General features: G+C 35.7%; 1 protein-coding gene across 1 annotated transcript; it reads left to right on the forward strand.

Moving 5' to 3' along the window:
• Positions 1-4560: 4560 nt before the first annotated feature.
• Positions 4561-18998, forward strand: abcb11a (ATP-binding cassette, sub-family B (MDR/TAP), member 11a). Its single transcript, XM_046844929.1, is given in 25 exon segments — positions 4561-4580; positions 4671-4967; positions 5088-5172; positions 5446-5579; positions 11716-11887; positions 11978-12102; positions 12241-12415; positions 12881-12994; positions 13106-13216; positions 13338-13463; positions 13576-13779; positions 14051-14221; positions 14306-14519; positions 14590-14671; positions 14791-14908; positions 15046-15207; positions 15298-15402; positions 15519-15680; positions 16016-16219; positions 16728-16969; positions 17155-17308; positions 17619-17816; positions 17995-18201; positions 18448-18594; positions 18798-18998. Coding segments are annotated over 25 exon segments (3930 nt in total).
• The last annotated feature ends 1401 nt before the right edge of the window (positions 18999-20399 follow it).

The raw sequence follows: 20399 nt of genomic DNA on the forward strand, positions 1-20399 counted from the left end.
TGATCGAGGAAAATGAGCGAGAGAGAAGGTTGGATGGTGTGGAGATGGTGAAGCAGGAAGTGGATAGGATTAGTAAGGAGGAAGTGAGAGCAGCTATTAAGATGATGAAGAGTGGAAAGTCGGTTGGACCAGATGACCTACCGGTAGAAGCATGGAGATGTTTAGGAGAGATGGCAGTGGAGTTTTTAACCAGGTTGTTCAACAAGATTTTGGAGGGTGAGAGAATGCCTGAGGAATGTAGAAGGATTGTGCTTGTAACAATCTTTAAGAATAAGGGAGATGTGCAGACCTGCAGTAACTACAGGGGAATTAAGTTGATCAGTCACACCATGAAGATATAGGAAAGAGTAGTGGAAGCCAGGCTGAGAGAAGAGGTGACCATCTGTGAGCAACAGTATGGTTTCATGCTGAGGAAGAGCACCACAGATGCATTATTTGCTTTGAGAATGTTGATCAAGAAGTATAGAGAAGGTCAGAAGGAGATCCATAGTGTGTTTGTGGATTTAGAGAAATCGTATGACAGGGTGCCAAGAGAGGAGTTGTGGTATTGTATGAGGAAGTCAGGTGTGTCAAAATAGTATGTGAGGGTGGTGCAGGTCACTCCACAAACTTCACCCTGCCTGCACTCTTTTCTTTACTTCCCTAACACACTTTTCATTACTTTGCACTGTTGACCACAGGTACCTGAACTCCTCCACCTTCTCCACCTCTTCTCCCTGCAACCGCACCACTCCACTGCCCCCCCTCTTATTCACACACATGTACTCTGTCTTACTCCTACTGACTTTCATTCCCCTTCTCTTCAGTGTGTACCTCCACCTTTCCGGGCAAACATCATAGCCCAGGGAAATTCCTGTCTGACCTCGTCCGTCAACCTGTTCATCACCAGTGCAAACAGGAAAGGGCTCAGGGACGATCCTTGATGCAGTCCAAACTTCACCTTCAACCAGTCTGTCGTTCCTACTGCACACTTCACTACTGTCACACTGTCCTCATACATGTTCTGCACCACCCCCACATACTTCTCTGGCACACCTGACTTCCTCATGCAATACCACAACTCCTCTCTCAGCACTCTGTCGTACGCTTTCTCTAAATCCACAAATACACAATGCAATTCCTTCTGACCTTCTCTATACTTTTCTATCAACATTCTCAAAGCAAATTCTGCACCTGTGGCGCTCCTCCTCAGCATGAAACCATACTGTTGCTCACAGATGGTCACCTCTTCTCTCAGCCTGGCTTCCACTACTCTTTCCCATAACTTTATGGTGTGACTGATCAACTTAATTCCCCTGTAGTTACTGCAGGTCTGCACATCTTCCTTATGCTTAAAGATCGGTACCAGCACACTCCTTCTCCATTCCCCAGGCATCCTTTCACCTTCCAGAATCTTTTTAAACAATCTGGTTAAAAACTCCAATGCCATCTCTCCTAAACTTCTCCATGCTTCCATGTTTCTATAATGTAAAGTTCACAGCAATAAAAGTATAACCACCATGCGGAACTAGTTCTTTATAATCTCATTGTTGCCACCCAAGTGTTTTGTATTTTAAAATCTAAAAATATATACATTTTTACTTTAAGAAAACATACTTATTTTTTTACCAAAACATTATTGTTTAATTAATATTCAGATATTAATTAATAAGACTAACTGAATGAATCCATGATTATTCCCTAGCAAGTTTAGCATAAACAGAGATCAGCTGACAGTGAGGTTTGTGTTTGAATACCTTGAGTGACCTCAGGCAATGTGGCAATGAAGTATATCTCTCCACACACTGTTTAAACTTAAAGTTTTATTCTCTAATACAAAGAACTGCTGGAGCTTGAAGCAGGTGGCCAAGCCAGTATGATGCAATTTATGGTGAGCCAATCAAGATGTACTTGCACCAGTTTAATTGCAGAGCTGATTAATAACTGATAATGAGAATAACCAACAAATGAGCAGGTATTCACCGACCGACCGAGCATTGACCCCAAGCTTGTTGTTATTAAAAGCCATTAAAACATACGTTTTTTTTACCTCAAACAGATGAATCTTAAATTCTTTGTTTAAAAAAAATTCTGTTATCCCCTATAAAGCAGGGCAAAAAAATATCATGTTTCATCAATAGCAATGAATAGAATACCATATACTAAATATAGCATATGTTCATATTGGGTTAGCCATAATTTGTCTTCCATTTTAAACGTTATTATTAAAGTGATCCATCATAAAATGAGTTCAATAACCTAAAGGTCTAAAGGTTTAAATAATTGCTGAATAGGAATATTTATGCGGGTGTGCCATAGAATGCCTAGTTAAAATTTGTCAAAAATAATTTAACACTTCATAATTTTTTGTCACACCACAAGTTGTTTTTTTTAATAAAACATTTTATAAATGCTAGTATCTAATTTATTTCAATTAACTCTAAATATCATGTTCATTCACTTGCTTGTTTGAATATTTCCCTTTTGTGGACATATGGCATCATTCAACCCATTTTTACTTGTATTAATAAGTCTTTTTAGATTAAAATTAAATGAAATACTTTTTACGAATGCTATTACATAAAATAGAATAAAAAATAAATAAAAGGGTAAAAAAATAGAACTAGAATGTACTATATTATATAGGAATAAAACTGAATTTACAATATAACAAAATTGAATAAAAACTAAATAAAATAAGATAAAAAAAAAAAAATCCGCTTTGCTGGTTAACACAAATAAGACCATGCTTAAATTGTTTGAATAATCAATTGTATCGTTATTAAAAAAAAATAATAATAATCTTTATTTAATTATTTAAGAAATGTACAAGTCGAATAGCTATTTAAGGCATTATGCAAAGCAAACGGATAAAATTAATATTAAGACTGTGCCACATAAATTATGCTAATGTTTTTTATCTGTTTTTCATATATTCACAGATGCCACAATCTTGCGGTCTGTGATAACTCCGTGTTCTCACACATTACCTTCAGCAATGACACTTAGAACAGAAACAACATACACATGTATAGTATGTGAGTTCCAGTGGTAAGCTTTTCTTTCTTTATAGAAAAACATACACTAAAGAAAAAATTTTATGAATAAAAACACAAATGTAAATTCAAATCCCCGTTAAATGTAAGTGTAATGTAGAGTATATTTATACAGTCTGTACTTCCAACATTTAAACTTTCATTAGGATCTCTTAGCTCTGAAGGCCTTGGGCTTATCTATAGCTTGACAGAGGTAATCTCTTATCACTCAAATAGTGGGGTAGATAGTCAAGGAGGGAGTGTACAGGACACTGATTGCACAAATCAGTCTTGAGGAGCTGAAAGTCTGTAATAGTGACCCCAGTCTGTACAGACACTGCTCAGAGGAAATACAAGAGGAATATGCAATCCTCCTAAGAGGAAGAGCAAAAACAGGTAAACATTTTTTTCTCATCTATATCATTATACATAAATATTTTCACAGATATATATATATATATATATATATATATATATATATATATATATATATATATATATATATATATATATATATATATATATATATATATATATATATATATATATATATATATATATATATATATACATACACACACATATATATATATATATATATATATATATATATATATATATATATATATATATATATATATATATATATATACATATATATATATATCTCAAATACCTTGATTTGGCCAATGTACATACATTTGGAATGTCTGCTTTTTGGAGCTTAGTTTGCTAAATCAGTGGGGGCATGTCAAGAATAGAGATCCATAAACATCAGTGGCATTTTGATGCTCTTTTCAATGTGTAATTAGTGATGTTCTTAGATAGAGACACAATCAGGTAGTCATTTATTAACTTTTTTTTTTTTTAATGCAAAAAGTGCAACCATTTTATTTGCTTTAAAATGTACAAAAATGTACAAATGAAATATGACTTATCAAGGTTACTGCATTTAATCCATTTCACAAAAATGTTTCTGTATTTCTGACTTTAGTCAACAAATTAAATAAAGAAACACTGATCAAACACTGATCAAGACTAAAATAATTTAGAAAAAACTGTCAATTATTGGCTATTAAAAACTTGAATTTGTTGTATAGAAGTTTAAAAATAATTGGCAAACACAGAAAGCTGGGTAATAGTATCATTAGAAATAATCCCGCCATTTATTGATCACTTTAATAAAGTCCTTATTTTAAAAAGTATTTTAAAGAATTGCAATGTTGCCATTCAGAGGTAATGACCCATTCCTTATTGATGGCTATCATTTTGACACAATTTTTACATATTTACCACAAATACACACAATCTAATTAAGCTGTTTGTATGATGCTTGTTTATGTATCAGTAGGGATATAAATCAGACTAAACCAATGAACATGAAGAAAAATAATCTGAGCACAGATCATGAACATAAAGAAATATGTCATGATAATAAAGGTAAGGCTTCCATATTTCCAAAACTATATTTATATCTTTTAATATAACATTTTATAAAGTATTATAAAACTATTTATTAATGCATGTAATCTCTTATTCCCGATATATGGCAGCCACTGAAAGTAGGTGAGTATGAAACTTAAATGATGACACAGACCTTTAAGAGTGTAGCTGACCAGTGCTAACAGTATTGTACTGTATTCTTCTTATTTCAAGAACTGGTGATAAGAAAAAAGTAGAGAAGGTCCTGAGTGTTGGCTTTTTCCAGCTGTTTCGCTTTGCTACATGGCTAGATATTGTGATGATGGTAGTTGGAGGGTTGTGTGCGCTTGTACATGGTGCTGCCTCTCCTCTCATGCTGCTAGTCTACAGCATGATGACTAACACCTTTGTAGCCTATGAGCTGGAGATTCAGGAACTAGCCAATCCCAACAAAACCTGCATCAATAACACTGTCATCTGGACTAATGGAACTGTAATGGTGCAGGAAGATAACACCACTGTGCATTGTGGGTAAGTGGTGTATACAGGCTACAATTTAGTTAGAATCAAACAAGCAAGGTGATCATAATATTGAATGAACAACAAAGCAATATGATTGTATATAAACTGATGTTTATTTCTTTTACACAGTGTAGATATTGAAGGACAGATGACCATGTTTGCATATTATTATGTTGGCATCGGAGTGGGTGTGCTAATTCTTAGTTATTTTCAGGTATAAAATAAATTATATCCACCTCAGAGGGGTGATAATTCTATCTAGAACAACAGTAAAAAAACCAAACAAACAAATAAATAAATAAATAAATAAATAATAATAATAATAATAATAATAATAATAATAATAAAAATAATGGGAGAGTTTATTATTATTGTTATTGTTGTTGGTTTTGTTGTTATTGTTATTACTGCTGTTGTAATTGCTTTGATAAACACCTTTAAGTATGGTATATTTAAAGCAACAGTATGCATCATCTCCATATTTCAGATTGCTCTGTGGGTCTCTGCAGCTGCAAGGCAGACACAAAGAATCCGAAAAACATACTTTCGGAAGATCATGAGAATGGAAATTGGATGGTTTGACTGCAATTCTGTTGGAGAGCTCAACACAAGAATATCTGAGTAATGTAGCTATTTTCTGACATTTCATAACTTTTTTGTATTTTATTATAACTAAAGGTTTTCAATCATCTATTTTAAGAGGAGTTTCTCCTAATAGTAAAACACCAATTCCCCCCCAAAAAGGGCAAAAATTTAAATAAATAAGAGAATACATTGATTTGCAAACCTCATAAACTGTTATTTACAGTAACAATAAAAAGTGTTTAAACTGAAGGAAATGTAACAATTTATGCAAAAAAAAGAAATGGGGTCATTTTGAATTTGATGGTTGCAACACATCAAAAAAAAAAGTTTGCCATGTTTACCATGTGCTATATTGCTGGAGTTTAAGGACGGGAATGTTGTCGCATTTTTGGCTTATTCAGGATTCTAGATGCTCAACAGTTTTGGGCCTTCCTTGTTGAGTTTTTCAATTTATGATGTGCCAAAAGTTTTCAAATGGTGAAAGGCCTGGACTGCAGGCCAGCTAGTTCAGCACTTGGACACTTCTACTACGAAGACATGCTGTTAAAATGTATGAAGTATGCAATTTAGCATTGTCTTTCTGAAATATTTAAAGTTCAAGTTTATATTTATAGCGCTTCTCACAACGGACATTGTCTCAAAGCAGCTTTACAGAACTTAAGAATTAAAGTGAATTATGTGTATTTATCCATGATGAGCGGTGAATGTGTCAAGAAACCTTGAGAGGAACCAGACTCAAAAAAAGAAACCCATCCTCATTTGGTTGATATCAACGGTGTGATTATAAGTCTTAAAACAATACAAAACTACCAGTAAGAACTACCATGAGTGTGTGTGATTATGAGTAATGTCCTTTCTACAGTCTTATACAGTCAGATGATGTTGTGGAACCAGGAGCTACTGAGCAACTCATAATATAGCTCAACATTTGAGATCAGCATAGATCTAATACCAACTCTTTCATGCCAGAGACTTTAAAAATTTTAAAAGGTCCAATGACAAATTCTACATGAAGTTGGATCAAATTGGCACTGGTACATCTCCAGATGGTTTGGGATGTTTGCAGGACTGGCATCTACTTCTTTGAAGGGCAAGCCCTTTTATGAAAAATATTTGAGTGTAACCCTGTACCCTAAGAAAGTGGGCCCCCATAGCATATGAAAAGCTGCTCCAACTTATGCCACTAGCTAGTGCTGTGTATGTGTAAGTCTGAAGAACATGTACTGGACACAGAAGGTAAATTCTCTCTCGCTGTGTAGAGCAAAAGGCTTCAAAGAAAGACCGGATGTATGGCCAGGAATGGGACTTTTGCATTCTAAATGTGTCACAGTTTGACCTTATGGCACTCTGTACTGGTTCTCTCTGATTATGGCACCTGCCATACTGTGAAGTAGTAAAGTTGGGTTACAGAAAAACTCGTGAGTGTTGTCGTTTAAAATACATGATCAATTCGGGCAGACGTAACAAAACTGGCGACAAGGATAAACATTCTTCTTTTTTTTCTCTTCCACAACACTCCTAGAGGTAGTGTTATCCAGCTGACGGTGGCTCCCTGCGATTGCCTTGTAGGAAAGCTAATGGGCAAATCGCACATGCAAAGCTCACCGCACTAGGAGAATAAAAAATAAATAAAAATATGAATAGTAAAATGGCGCGAATGGAAAGAGACAGTTACAAAACAATTTTTTATAATAATAATAATACACTGATGACCAGACCAAAATGGTGGGTCTTGTGGGACAAATCAGTCCATATGATGAAACTATCGAGCAGTGGAGCTTGTAAACTGAGCGGTTCGATTGTTTCTTCAAATCTAACGGAATTAAAGATGAGGTGTTAGTACCAACATTCCTTACAGTAATGGGCAGCAAGACATATAATCTACTGTGCAGCCTGGTTCAGCCCAATAAGCCTGGTGATTGCTTATATAAGGACATTGTAGTATTGCTCCAACAACATTATTCACCGATACCCCTCATCATTGCTGAAAGATCTTGCATTCATAAACAAAAATTATTTAGAGGGAGAATCGATTGCACAATTGCTGCCGTATTGAAGCATCAATCGGAACACTGCGAATTTGGCACAACACTGAACAACACAATAAGAGATAGAGTCGTCTGTGTACTGCGAAGTGAGACTATCCAAAAACGACTTCTATGCGAAAGTAATCTTACATTAGATAGGACAATAGAAATCAGTGTATCCATGGAAATAGCTGCGAAAGACGCGCAAGAGTTAAGTGCATCCAGGCAAGTTCACAAAGTATACAGTGAGAGAATAAAACAGGATGACAAAAGAGCATGTTACCGCTGCGGAAAGAATGCTCATTTGGCACAAGAATGCTGGTAGGAAAACAAAGACCTCCGAAATTGTGGAAAAAAGGGGCACATAGAGCGTGCTTGTCAAAACAAAAAGCTGACCATAAATGGGAAAGTAAATCCAACTAAACAGGTGGAACAAAAAGGTTATGTCAGGAATTCTAAAAAGAAATATAAATCAAGTATAAAATACAGGAAAACAAAAGGATGAATCCGATGAAAATGAATTCTCACATATAATGTCTGTGTCTTCAAATTTTTATGGTTACTGGGTGACTCCACTGTTGAATGGGGAGGCCGTCCCTATGCAGGTGGACACAGGAGCAGCTGAATCACTTGTGGCTGAGTCAACATACCTATAGAAGTGGCCATACCTCCATCCCTGTGCTTCCATCTATCCTGCTGGCAAATGTCTGTTCCCCTCTAGTTAGTGGTTGATCTACATTAGTGGTTGATCCCCAGGGTTAAACTAGGGAAACGAGGCAGTCTACCCTCTTTCCCTAATGTTAGAAGTTTTATATATATATATATATATATATATATATATATATATATATATATATATATATATATATATATATATATATATAAAACTTCTAACATTAGGGAAAGAGGGTAGAGCAGTGGGCGTAAATAAATGTTACTCCTGTATACTGTGAACAAGTAGTAAAGTGTTGTCGTTTTAAAATACATAATCACTTCATGCAGACGTAACAGGAAAGTAGTTAAGGTGAGGATGCAAAATAGTTTTGATCAGCCCAGGGACAAAGTCTAGGCTGGATAACACCACTGACAGAGCCTGCAAATCCTTAATTCTCTATAAGTAATAGTCATGAGAAAACCCACCTTTAGAGTCAAAAGCTTGACAGACGGTGACTAGTGGTTTGAAAAAAGGGTCCCAAACAGAGCCTCAACCACTACAGCTAAATCCCATGCAGGGACTGTCTCTCTGGTGGTCGGCTTAGTCGCTCCATGGATAAAGTGGACAACCAGGGGGTGCTTGCCCACAGAGACTCCGTTAATCAGAGCATGGCAGCCAAAATGGTGGCCACAAACAATAATAGTAGCAGGGCCTGTACCTGCAAAGAAAAGCACTAAAACAACTTGGCAGTGAACTGGGCCTGCATGGTGTGTCATACACCAACCTCTAAAGCATGGCATCTAGGAGCATAGCTTCTTCTAGAGTAGGGAGCCCTAGCGCTTACAATAGTCTGTACAACACAGACCCTGAGAGTAGCAGGTACCTGCATGGTAGGAACTTATGTTAGGGTCCCACCCCTGGCCACCCAACTAATATGTCTGGGGTTTTTCTGCTTCTGTGGCCAGTCTAAATTAAGCCTGGACACTGCAAGAGTCACCACCACAAGTACTTCCTAAATGCTTGCGCATCATGCGAGGAGCGTTCAGAGACGCATTTCACCTCTTAGCCAGCTTGACACAAGAGCCCCGTGATCTTAATGAGGATGCTGAAACGCACCCTTTATGGAAAAAGGGGAGCAGATAGCGGTGCACTCTTATAGGTAATAAGACGCAGTGCTCGCACTTAAGCAGAAATCATGTTGGTCCTCGAAGAGGTGCTGCAAACATGGTGGCACACATCTCTTGGGAGACTCACTAGATATGGATTATTATAATTTTTTAATATATGTATATTCTCTCTTATTTTAAATAACGCACACAATGTGGCCTCTGAAGACAAAAATCCTGAAGGCGTGTCCGTGTCACGTCTATTTATAGCGTCGCAGTTGTGCGCATTCAGGCGATGTCACGCGACAAGGTTATTTAAGCCAATATTCTTAGCGTGTTTGACACACATGCTTCACAACTGGTCGAACAAAGATTGTTCCCATAGCGTTATGAAACACAGCATCAAGTGTAGATTTTGTTAGGGAACAAGTTACAGTATCTGGTCGGAAGCATTTGTTGCTTTAAAAACTTTATACATATACCATTCACCATTGATAGTGCCTTTTAAATGCGAAAGCTGCTCAGTCCTTGTCCACTAATGCTACCCTTATTGTTAGAGATGAAGGTTTTTAAACTGAGTGCTGATAATAAGCTGGATCGTCTGTCTCCTCTTTAGTCTGTGACCATGGTTCCCAAAAAGAAAGAAATATTTTGATCGTCTATCCACAGAACATTTTTTCCCTCAGTCCATTTTAAACAAGCTTTGACACAAAGAAGACAGCAGCATTTGGATGTCTTGTTCACATATGGCTTCTTCTTTGCATAATAGAGCCTTAAACTGCATTTATGGGTAACACATTAAACTATGTTCACAGGCAGTGATTTCTCAAGGTGTTTTTGAGCCCATGCAGTGATTTCCAGAATCATGATTATATTTATTCAGTGCCACCTGAGAGCAATCTCTGTTATCCAAGATAAATTCTCACCCTTGTGCCTTGAACAAAGCAGTGTCTCGAGATTCTTTGAATTTTTTTGAAGATATGTACTATTATGGTGATTTTTTTTTTTAAGTTTTCACGATTTTATGTTGAGGTTTTTATGTTGAGGTTTTTATGTTGAGGTTTTTTTTTTTATGTTGAGGTTTTCACGATTTTATGTTGTTTATGTATTCTGAAAATGTTTCACAAATAAGAAAAGGTGTTTCACAGATTGGTCAACTTCTCTTTAAGTGTAATACTTTTTTATACCCAATGATGTTACTGACAAGTTGCAATTAACCTAGTTAATTGCAAAATGTTCCTCCAGCTGTTTCTTCATAACACTTACTGTTCCAGCCCTTTGTTGTCCCTTTCCCAACATTTCTGAGATTAGTTATGGCCATCAAATTAAGAATTACCCTATTCTTCCCTTAAAATGTTGAATTTACTCATTTTGAAGTGTTGAATATGGGCTTATCAGATTTGTGAATCTTTGCATTCTGTTTTTATTTATACTGTTTATATTTAATTTATATTTTTCCCAATTAATTTAGAATTGGAATGATGATTTTAATGACTGTAGATCTGAGCGGCTACAGGGAACAGGGCCAAGCAATCTGATCTGTGTAATAGCTTCATTCCAGACGGTATACAGGAAAGCAGTTGATGTAATTGGCCATCGTTCATTACTTGAACGAAAAACTTTGGGAAAGGGAAAATCCAGGATTGGGCTAAACACTTTGCATCCATACTTGTATGGATGTCATTTTTTTCTACCAGACATTGAAGCCAACAGGAAACAAACACAGACAGATCAATATTTGCTATTTTAGTCCCACCACACACATGAACACAAGATAGGAATTATAAGAGAACTACAAAATAAGTTAAAATGTGCTGACCAGCTCTGAGTGCAAAAACAATGAGTGTCAACATTTAAAACAAAGCTTATGTCTTCACAAATTGAGTTTTTGTAAAACCTGCAGCAAGATTGAACTGATTAAACAGATTTGTACTTTAGATAAATTGCACTTAAACAGGAAAGAAGGCAGATTCTTCATTTTAGGCCTCAGTTGCCTAATAGACCCTAAATGATAAGGGATAATGTGTCTGCATTCTGGTCAGAGAGGGAAAATATTCTAACAACCATGAATATGAGATAAAATAACATTTATATCCAGTGCCCACTTGCCAACCTAATATTGTTGGTCCAATTTACTTCACCTCATGGGTAAATCTACCCAATTCATCATCTTGTCTATTTTATGGAGTCACAGTACATAACACAGATCTCCCAGCATTTACCAAGCATCATGAGGACTTACTCTAAGGATGACAGGTTTCATATCAATATGTACTTAAGGCCTAGCCAGTAACCAAAACTTTGAATAATATAATATTATTGATCCTAATATTAACCTGTTGCTGTAATATGTATAATGATTCTTTCTGTGTATTTTGTTTCAGTGATATTAACAAAGTCAACAATGCTATAGCAGATCAGGTAGCCATCTTTACTGAAAGGATTTCTACATTTATATTTGGTTTTCTGGTGGGTTTTGTTGGAGGATGGAAGCTGACACTGGTGGTGATTGCAGTAAGCCCTCTGATTGGTCTGGCAGCAGGACTCATGGCCATGGTCGGGTGTTATTAATTTACAGACCAAACACAAGAAAATTGTGATAAAGGATTTCTTATTATTTAACGTTCATAATTGGTGTGATTGCAGGCAGTTGCGAAGCTGACAGGTCATGAGTTGCAGGCCTATGCTAAAGCAGGTGCTATAGCTGATGAAGTCCTCTCTTCTATCAGAACAGTTGCAGCATTTGGAGGAGAGGATAAGGAGACAGAAAGGTATTGTACCTAATAAAGAACACATTTTTTATGATTCGTCTGTGCTAGTCTGTTATTATCTGTACATATAAAAAAGGCTCAATGAATCATATGAAAAAGCATAATCACAGTGGCATGAGTAGTTTCTTTTTTTTCCAGATATGACAAGAACCTTGAGGAAGCTCAGAACTGGGGTGTGAAGAAAGGAACAATCATTGGTGTATTTCAGGGTTATCTGTGGTGCATCATCTTCCTCTGTTATGCTCTTGCCTTCTGGTATGGATCCAAACTTGTCATTGATACTAAGGAGCTCACACCAGGAACCCTCATCCAGGTATGGGCAATTAAAAAGTATTATAATGCCATATACAGGAGTTTAACAATTGCATCCTAATTCTGCCAATCTTGTTGTTTGCATACCCAAAGGGAATAAACAAATTTTTAACAAACCAGTCAATACTCAACATTTTTTTGATTTGTATGTCATTGATTAAACTTTTATTTATTTATGTTTTTAATTCATTAATCCTCAGAAATGTATTTATTCTGAGTTGCAGACATACACACACATTTACACAGGCAGCAATTTAGCATAACCAATCCACCTAACTACTGTACATTTTTATGAGAGTTTGAAAACCCCTGCTGACCTGGAGAGAACATATTAAATACCACCCAATCCTGAATTCAGGTTTTAAATTGCTCTTCACTTGAGGTACTCTGCCATTGTGCCACCTTAATAAACCTTTTTTTTATCATTAAAACTAGATAATATGGTGTGCATATATTGTATTTTCAGGTGTTCTTTGGTGTCCTTATGGGGGCCATGAATCTGGGTCAAGCATCTCCATGTCTGGAGGCTTTCGCTTCGGGTCGTGCTGCAGCCAGAAGCATCTTTCAAACCATTGACAGGGTAACACAAAACAGTGACACAAACAACTAACTCACATTCACAAAAGGAATAAGCTACAATCTAATGACTATATAGAATGACGAGTCATCACCCACATTCCTGCTCACACAGGTTCCAAAAATCGATTGCTTCTCTGAAGAAGGGCACAAGTTAGAGAGAGTGAAAGGTGACATTGAATTCCATAGTGTTGAGTTCAACTATCCCTCCAGACCGGATGTAAAGGTTAGAAACAACAATTTAAGATTTGGTTTTTTAAACATTGTGAAAAACGGACGTGAAAAAGCTATTGGAAATAATCAGCTGATACATAAATCACAGTCTTTATAATGCATTAATTTTGCAGATTTTAGATAATTTACAATTACTGGTAAAGGCTGGGGAGACTACAGCATTTGTTGGACCTAGTGGATCTGGAAAAAGCACAGCAATCCAACTCATTCAGAGATTTTATGATCCTCAACAAGGAATGGTAATTCACACTTTCTTAATGCATACATTTACTGTATATAAGTGACTTATTTCCACTATTATTTTAAGTGTGTAGACAAGGAATTTGTGATCTAAACTGTCAACACTTTAAGGTCACCCTGGATGGCCATGACATTAGGAGTCTGAATATCCAGTGGCTGCGTTCACTGATCGGCATTGTAGAGCAGGAACCGGTTCTCTTTGCCACAACTATTGCAGAGAACATCCGCTATGGTCGACCAGGAGTCAGCATGGAAGATGTTATACAGGCTTCTAAAGAGGCTAATGCTTATAACTTTATCATGGATCTGCCACAGGTACATAAGCAATTACACAAGACAACCTCCATATTAGTAGTATAGCAGGTTACATGCAAAGGAAAAAATGCATAGAGAGAGAATGGCTAGTTAAGACTTTCTTTGTAGCTTTCTCTGATAGGTTTATATTTTTTTATTTAGATTATTTTTGTAAAGAATCACGGGTTTGTATAATGCTTAAATGACAATTAAATGTAATTAAATTTGATTGTGGTTTGCAAGGAAATAGGGTAAATAATACTTTTTATGATACAACAATTTCATGATACAGAATTTTGATACACTGGTTGGAGAGGGTGGAGGTCAGATGAGTGGTGGGCAAAAGCAGAGAATTGCAATTGCTCGAGCACTGGTCAGAAACCCCAAAATCCTTCTACTGGACATGGCCACCTCAGCCCTGGATAATGAGAGTGAAGCAGTAGTGCAGGAGGCACTAGATAAGGTGACAACACATAAGTGATATCTGTGGTTTAGTCAGTTAATTTTTCGCAAAGCAATATTGTTTTGATATTGGTACTTTATTTAGGCCCATATAGGCAGAACCACCATTACAATTGCTCATCGTCTGTCTACAATCCGCAACGCTGATGTGATTGTGGGTTTTGAACATGGCCGTGCAGTGGAAAAGGGCACACACAAAGAATTACTTGACAGACAGGGAGTCTATTTTACTCTGGTTACTCTCCAGGAACAAAAAGGCATAGATCCTGAAACAGACAAATGTGAGTAGATCATGTACAGTATGTGATTCCTTGTATATGATATATTGTTACTCTTTGTGTTGGTATAAGTCTCTCTTGATCAATTTAGTGTCTGAGACCAGCAGTCTTGTGGATGATAGGATTGAGCAGATAACAAGTTTCAACAAAGGAAGTTACGAGTCAAGTTTAAGGTACAAAATAATCAAATATTTGTAAAATTGTCAATTTATTTTTTTTATTTTTTACTATTTATCTATCAACTATTTATTTGGTAGATCTTTAATTAAAAAAATCATTTAAACATCTCTAGGCAATCTTTGCGAATGAGGTCACAATCTCAAATGTCAAACCACTTTATTGATGCTATATCTGGAGAAATTAAGTTTGATTCTCTGAGTATTGAAATGAAGAGCCTGAGAGAAGAAACGGTAAGAAACTTTAATGAAATCTATAACAAAAGTTTTGCATTATGACATTAACTTATGGCACTACATTAATATTTTTTAATTTTATATTATTATTGTTGTTGTTTTTGTCATTCTTGATGTCATTGTTGTTTTAATAGAAAAGTGATGAAATGACAAAGCTGACTGAATCAGCACCAGTGGTTCGAATTCTAAAGTACAACCAGCCTGAGTGGCCATATATGTTGCTCGGCTCTTTAGGAGCAGCCATAAATGGATCTGTTAATCCCATGTATGCCCTCTTATTCAGCCAGATTATAGGAGTAAGAGACCATTTTAATGCTGTGAAAGACATTTCAAGTTTGTTTTATTCTGTGAATGTAGTAAATTAAATTTGGCCCTTTTGTATGCAGACATTTGCTATCAGAGACCTGGATAAACAAAAAGAGCAAATTGATGGGATCTGTGTTCTCTTTGTCTCTGTGGGAGTTATGAGTTTCTTCTCACAGTTTCTGCAAGTATGGTTCTTTTTTCTTTATTATTTATGTACATAATACTAATTATATTTATATTTTGAGTTCTATTGGAATGAAATCTGCTTTTCTGATGAAAAGTATGGATGTTTATTTTGCAGGGTTATTCTTTTGCCAAATCTGGTGAGCTTCTGACTCGCAGACTGAGGAAGATTGGTTTCCAGGCTATGCTCAAACAGGAAATTGGATGGTTTGATGATCCTATCAACAGCCCTGGAGCCCTTACCACTAGACTAGCTACAGATGCGTCTATGGTGCAAGGGGTAAGTATGCCTACAAAATATCTAGCAAATTATTTAATGTAAAGTCTGAGTTAGGTTAGCTAGATGCCGACATCCCATTTTAATTGAAAGTTTTATGTAGTCACTGTGCAAGACTTATTTATTGGTCTCATACATGGGCATGGGCATGGGCACACATTAGGATCCCATTCCTACAGATGAATGAGGTCTGGCCATGCATTATGTTACCAATATGCCTCAAAACAGCATACTGCCGTTTGCACAGAATGCAAAAAAAAAAAAAAATATATATATATATATATATATATATATATATATATATAAATTAATAAATGTATATAAACTATCTGTTTCAGGCTACTGGCTCACAGATTGGCATGATTGTAAACTCTCTGACAAACATTGGAGCCTCATTTATCATTGCATACTACTTCAGCTGGAAGCTAAGTTTAGTGGTGTCATGCTTTCTTCCTCTTATTGGGCTCGCCGGAGTCTTCCAAGCTAAAATGTTGACTGGCTTTGCAAATGAGGACAAGAAAGCAATGGAGGTGGCAGGACAGGTAAAGAAGCAATAATGTGTAGTACTTCTTGGTCACTGCATAAATCCTTTTTCCATAATATTAATGTCTTTTTTTTTTTATAAGAATAGTTATATAATAAAAATAAAGAAAGTGTTTCAGTCCATTTATGGCTGTATAGCATAGTGTATGTATGTATTTATGTACAGTGCAACCTCGATAATCGCGGGGGTTGCGTTCTATGATCCCTCGTGAGTAACAAAAAGTTTTGACTCTTTCCTTTTGATGGTTCCTTTTTCAAGGGGATTGTACATGTACTGTACTGTAAACTCAACAAAAATTGTGAACTACTTGTCATAAATGTTTTATTTACTACTTTAAATGAATAATACAATAATAAAATAGTTTTTCAAACATTTTTATTTAATTTCTTAGTACAAACTCTGTTTTGAAATGTTACTCCGAGTGTCAAGGTCACGAGTATAGAGGTTATCGAGGTATATATATATATATATATATACAGTAACTGTGGGTTTTACTAACTTTACAGGTATCGAGTGAAGCTATGGCCAACATTAGGACTATTGCAGGCCTAGCTAAAGAGAAACAGTTTGTGAAACTTTATGAGCAGCAGCTGGAGGCACCCTACAAAGCAGCCAAGAAGAAGGCTAACATCTATGCTATCTGCTTTGCCTTTGCGCAATGTGTTATCTTCATGGCATATGCAGCCTCATTTAGATATGGTGGATATTTGGTTAACTTTGAGGGGCTGCATTATGTGGTTGTTTTCAGGTGATTTTTTTAATAAATATGAATTATTCACACTATATCTTATTTATACTGGTACTATTCTTATAAACTACAGTAGGTAACTGGTATAGGGGTATATGCATTGGAATATTGTAAATAATATTACAAAAGCATGACATATATATTGTCTTTTATGTTTATTAAAAGCTATGTGTTTAATCTCCTAGAGTAATCAGTGCCCTTGTAATCAGTGGCACAGCTCTTGGAAGAGCATCATCTTTCACTCCAGACTATGCCAAAGCCAAAACAGCTGCTGCCCAGTTTTTTAAATTACTTGACAGAGTCCCTAAAATCAGCATTCAGGCAGAGGGGAAAACATGGGTAAGACCTTTTTTTCTCTATATTACATATTGTATATACCTTGGATATATGAACAGTTTATACCTAAAGCAAAAAAGAATGGCATTCTTTTTAATAGTTAAATGTAATGATTGTTGAAATAATGCAGGTATTTATTTGTATTAAACTATCATAATGGCATTGCATTAATTATAGTGCAAATTATATTGTGCTAATTGTGCATTTTGAGCCTTATTGTTTATATTCAATAAATTATTTAATCTTTTCTTGACAGTCAAATAATGCAATTTACTAATATATGAATGAATGTCTTCTGCTTGTCTGTCCACAGAATAACTTTAAGGGCAGGATCGAGTTCAAAAACTGCAGGTTTACCTATCCAAGCCGGCCCAGTGTGCAAGTGCTGCAGGGACTTGAGGTGGAAGTGAATCCTGGCCAGACTCTTGCCTTTGTGGGGAGCAGCGGTTGTGGCAAAAGCACAAGCATTCAACTCCTAGAAAGATTCTATGACCCAGACCACGGCCAAGTGGTGAGATCATAGTCTTACTATTTAGCAAGGCCTGCATACACCTAGCTCTACTTTTGTATAGATTATTCATTTTAGGCAGTCCAAGACTTACTATGCTTACAGAACTTTATAAAGGCTGCTGATATTGAATAATTTGAATAATAAATTGATGTTTATCTATATTTCCTTATCTTGACAGCTGATAGATGGACACCAGTCTAATGAAATTAATGTACCCTTCCTGAGATCTCAGATTGGAATTGTTTCTCAGGAGCCTGTGCTTTTTGACTGCACAATAGCAGAAAACATCAAATATGGAGCTAACTCACAATCCATCACCATGGAAGAGGTCATAGAGGCATCAAAAAAAGCTTATTTGCATGATTTTGTGATAACACTACCAGATGTGAGTATAATAAAACTCATTTTTATTCTAATCACATGCATAAATGCATATCATACTTTAGGAACTAATTTAAACATATATTAATTAATGTATAATTGTATATTATTATTAATATATAATTGTAATAGTATAATGATTATTATTAAACATAAGATCTTCTATAAGTAACAGTGAGAGAAGAAACTGGTGGAAGTTTTTAAACCTGCATGATAATCACCCTTTTGTTTCACTATGGCTGGTTCACAGAAATATGAAACCCAAGTTGGAGCACAAGGCTCTCAGCTGTCTAGAGGACAGAAGCAACGTATTGCCATTGCTCGTGCTATTATTAGAAACCCCAAAATCCTTCTTCTGGATGAGGCTACCTCAGCCCTAGACACAGAAAGTGAAAAGGTAGCAAGATTTATACAAAATAGTGTTTTTGTTTTACCTATTGCACATTACTTATAGATGATAAAATGATTGAAAATTAAGGACAAATGGTTCTATTCCTCACTAAGCTGCTTCACTGTAGTTTTCATTTTTATAGTATACTTATTAAATTCTAATTTCCGGTGTAGTTAATTGTGTATATTGCTCCATTTCTCTTTATGCAGACAGTTCAGGCAGCGCTGGATGAAGCTCGATGTGGCCGTACATGCATTGTCATTGCACACAGGCTCTCCACCATTCAGACTGCTGATATCATTGCAGTAATGTCTCAAGGCATTGTCATTGAAAAGGGCACACATGAAGAGCTTATGTCTAAAAAAGGGGCCTATCACAAATTGGTTATTACAGGCGCTCCCATAAGTTAATATAATATTGTAGAATGATGTAGAGTACTGGTCTAGAGCAAATTTCCTTTCCCAAAGAACTCCAGCTTTCTATAGATGGAGTATGGACTATGTGGCATTACTGGCAGATCTCTTGATTACCCTTAAAGGCAACTACGTACACTGTTTTATGCAATTAATATTTCAGTTTCAAATATATTTGGAAAAGGGTTCAGAGTGCTTCTGTTTTTTTATTTCTTATACATTAAATTGGGACAACCTGTCACTATAGCTTGGGATGGAATAATGGAGCTTTTTTTAAACGAAAAAGGATTTATAAATGTTTGCAATCTCCTTTAAAAATAAATAAAACAGTTAACAGATTTCCTAGTTAAAAATACAACACAATATCTATTGCATGACTGGGTAAAAAGAATAAGGTATGGATGTGCAAAGCATAAATATATACTTAGATAACAACTAATCATTAAAAAAATCAGGTAGTATTAATATGGAAGCTAAGGAAAGGAGGAACTAAAGAGGGACTTTAAGAGGAAAAAATTACAGGGTTGGGAGAAATAAAAACATTTTGGGCTTACAGTTTGAATTTATAGACTTGCTTTTTTGTTTTTACTTTTACATGATTAGATTTGTCAGTTTTTAAACTTTAACGTATTTGTTTTTTTCTCATTTTTCTAACTTTTAACAAACTGCCAAATTACCTTGTTATGTAATTTATTGTAAAAAAAAAAAAACCACTCTGACACTTAAAGATACCATTATACAACTTCTCTTTTCCCTATTATGTTAGAGGTTTGTATGTGGTGCTTGTTATTTGTTTGTAATTTATCTGACTGTGTCATTTATCTTACTGTTTTTGGATTCTTTAAAGCAGCATTAAATTGGAGAAATGTGATACCGAAATGTTAGTCGTTATATACAGTGAGGAAAATAAGTATTTGAACACCCTGCTATTTTGCAAGTTCTCCCACTTAGAAATCATGGAGGGTCTGAAATGATCGTAGGTGCATGTCCACTGTGAGAGACATAATCTAAAAAAAAAAAATCCAGAAATCACAATGTATGATTTTTAAACTATTTATTTGTATGATACAGCTGTATTTCAACACCTGTCTATCAGCGTTCTGACCCATCGTTCTGACCCTCAAAGACCTGTTAGTCTGCCTTTAAAATGTCCACCTCCACTACATTTATTATCCTAAATAAAATGCACCTGTTTGAGGTCGTTAGCTGCATAAAGACACCTGTCCACCCCATACAATCAGTAAGAATCCAACTACTAACATGGCCAAGACCAAAAAGCTGTCCAAAGACACTAGAGACAAAATTGTACACCTCCACAAGGCTGGAAAGGGCTACGGGGAAATTGCAGCAGCTTGGTGAAAAAAGGTCCACTGTTGGAGCAATCATTCGATAATGGAA

Source organism: Silurus meridionalis, chromosome 3 (genome assembly GCF_014805685.1).
Source record: "Silurus meridionalis isolate SWU-2019-XX chromosome 3, ASM1480568v1, whole genome shotgun sequence".
NCBI lineage: Eukaryota > Metazoa > Chordata > Actinopteri > Siluriformes > Siluridae > Silurus > Silurus meridionalis.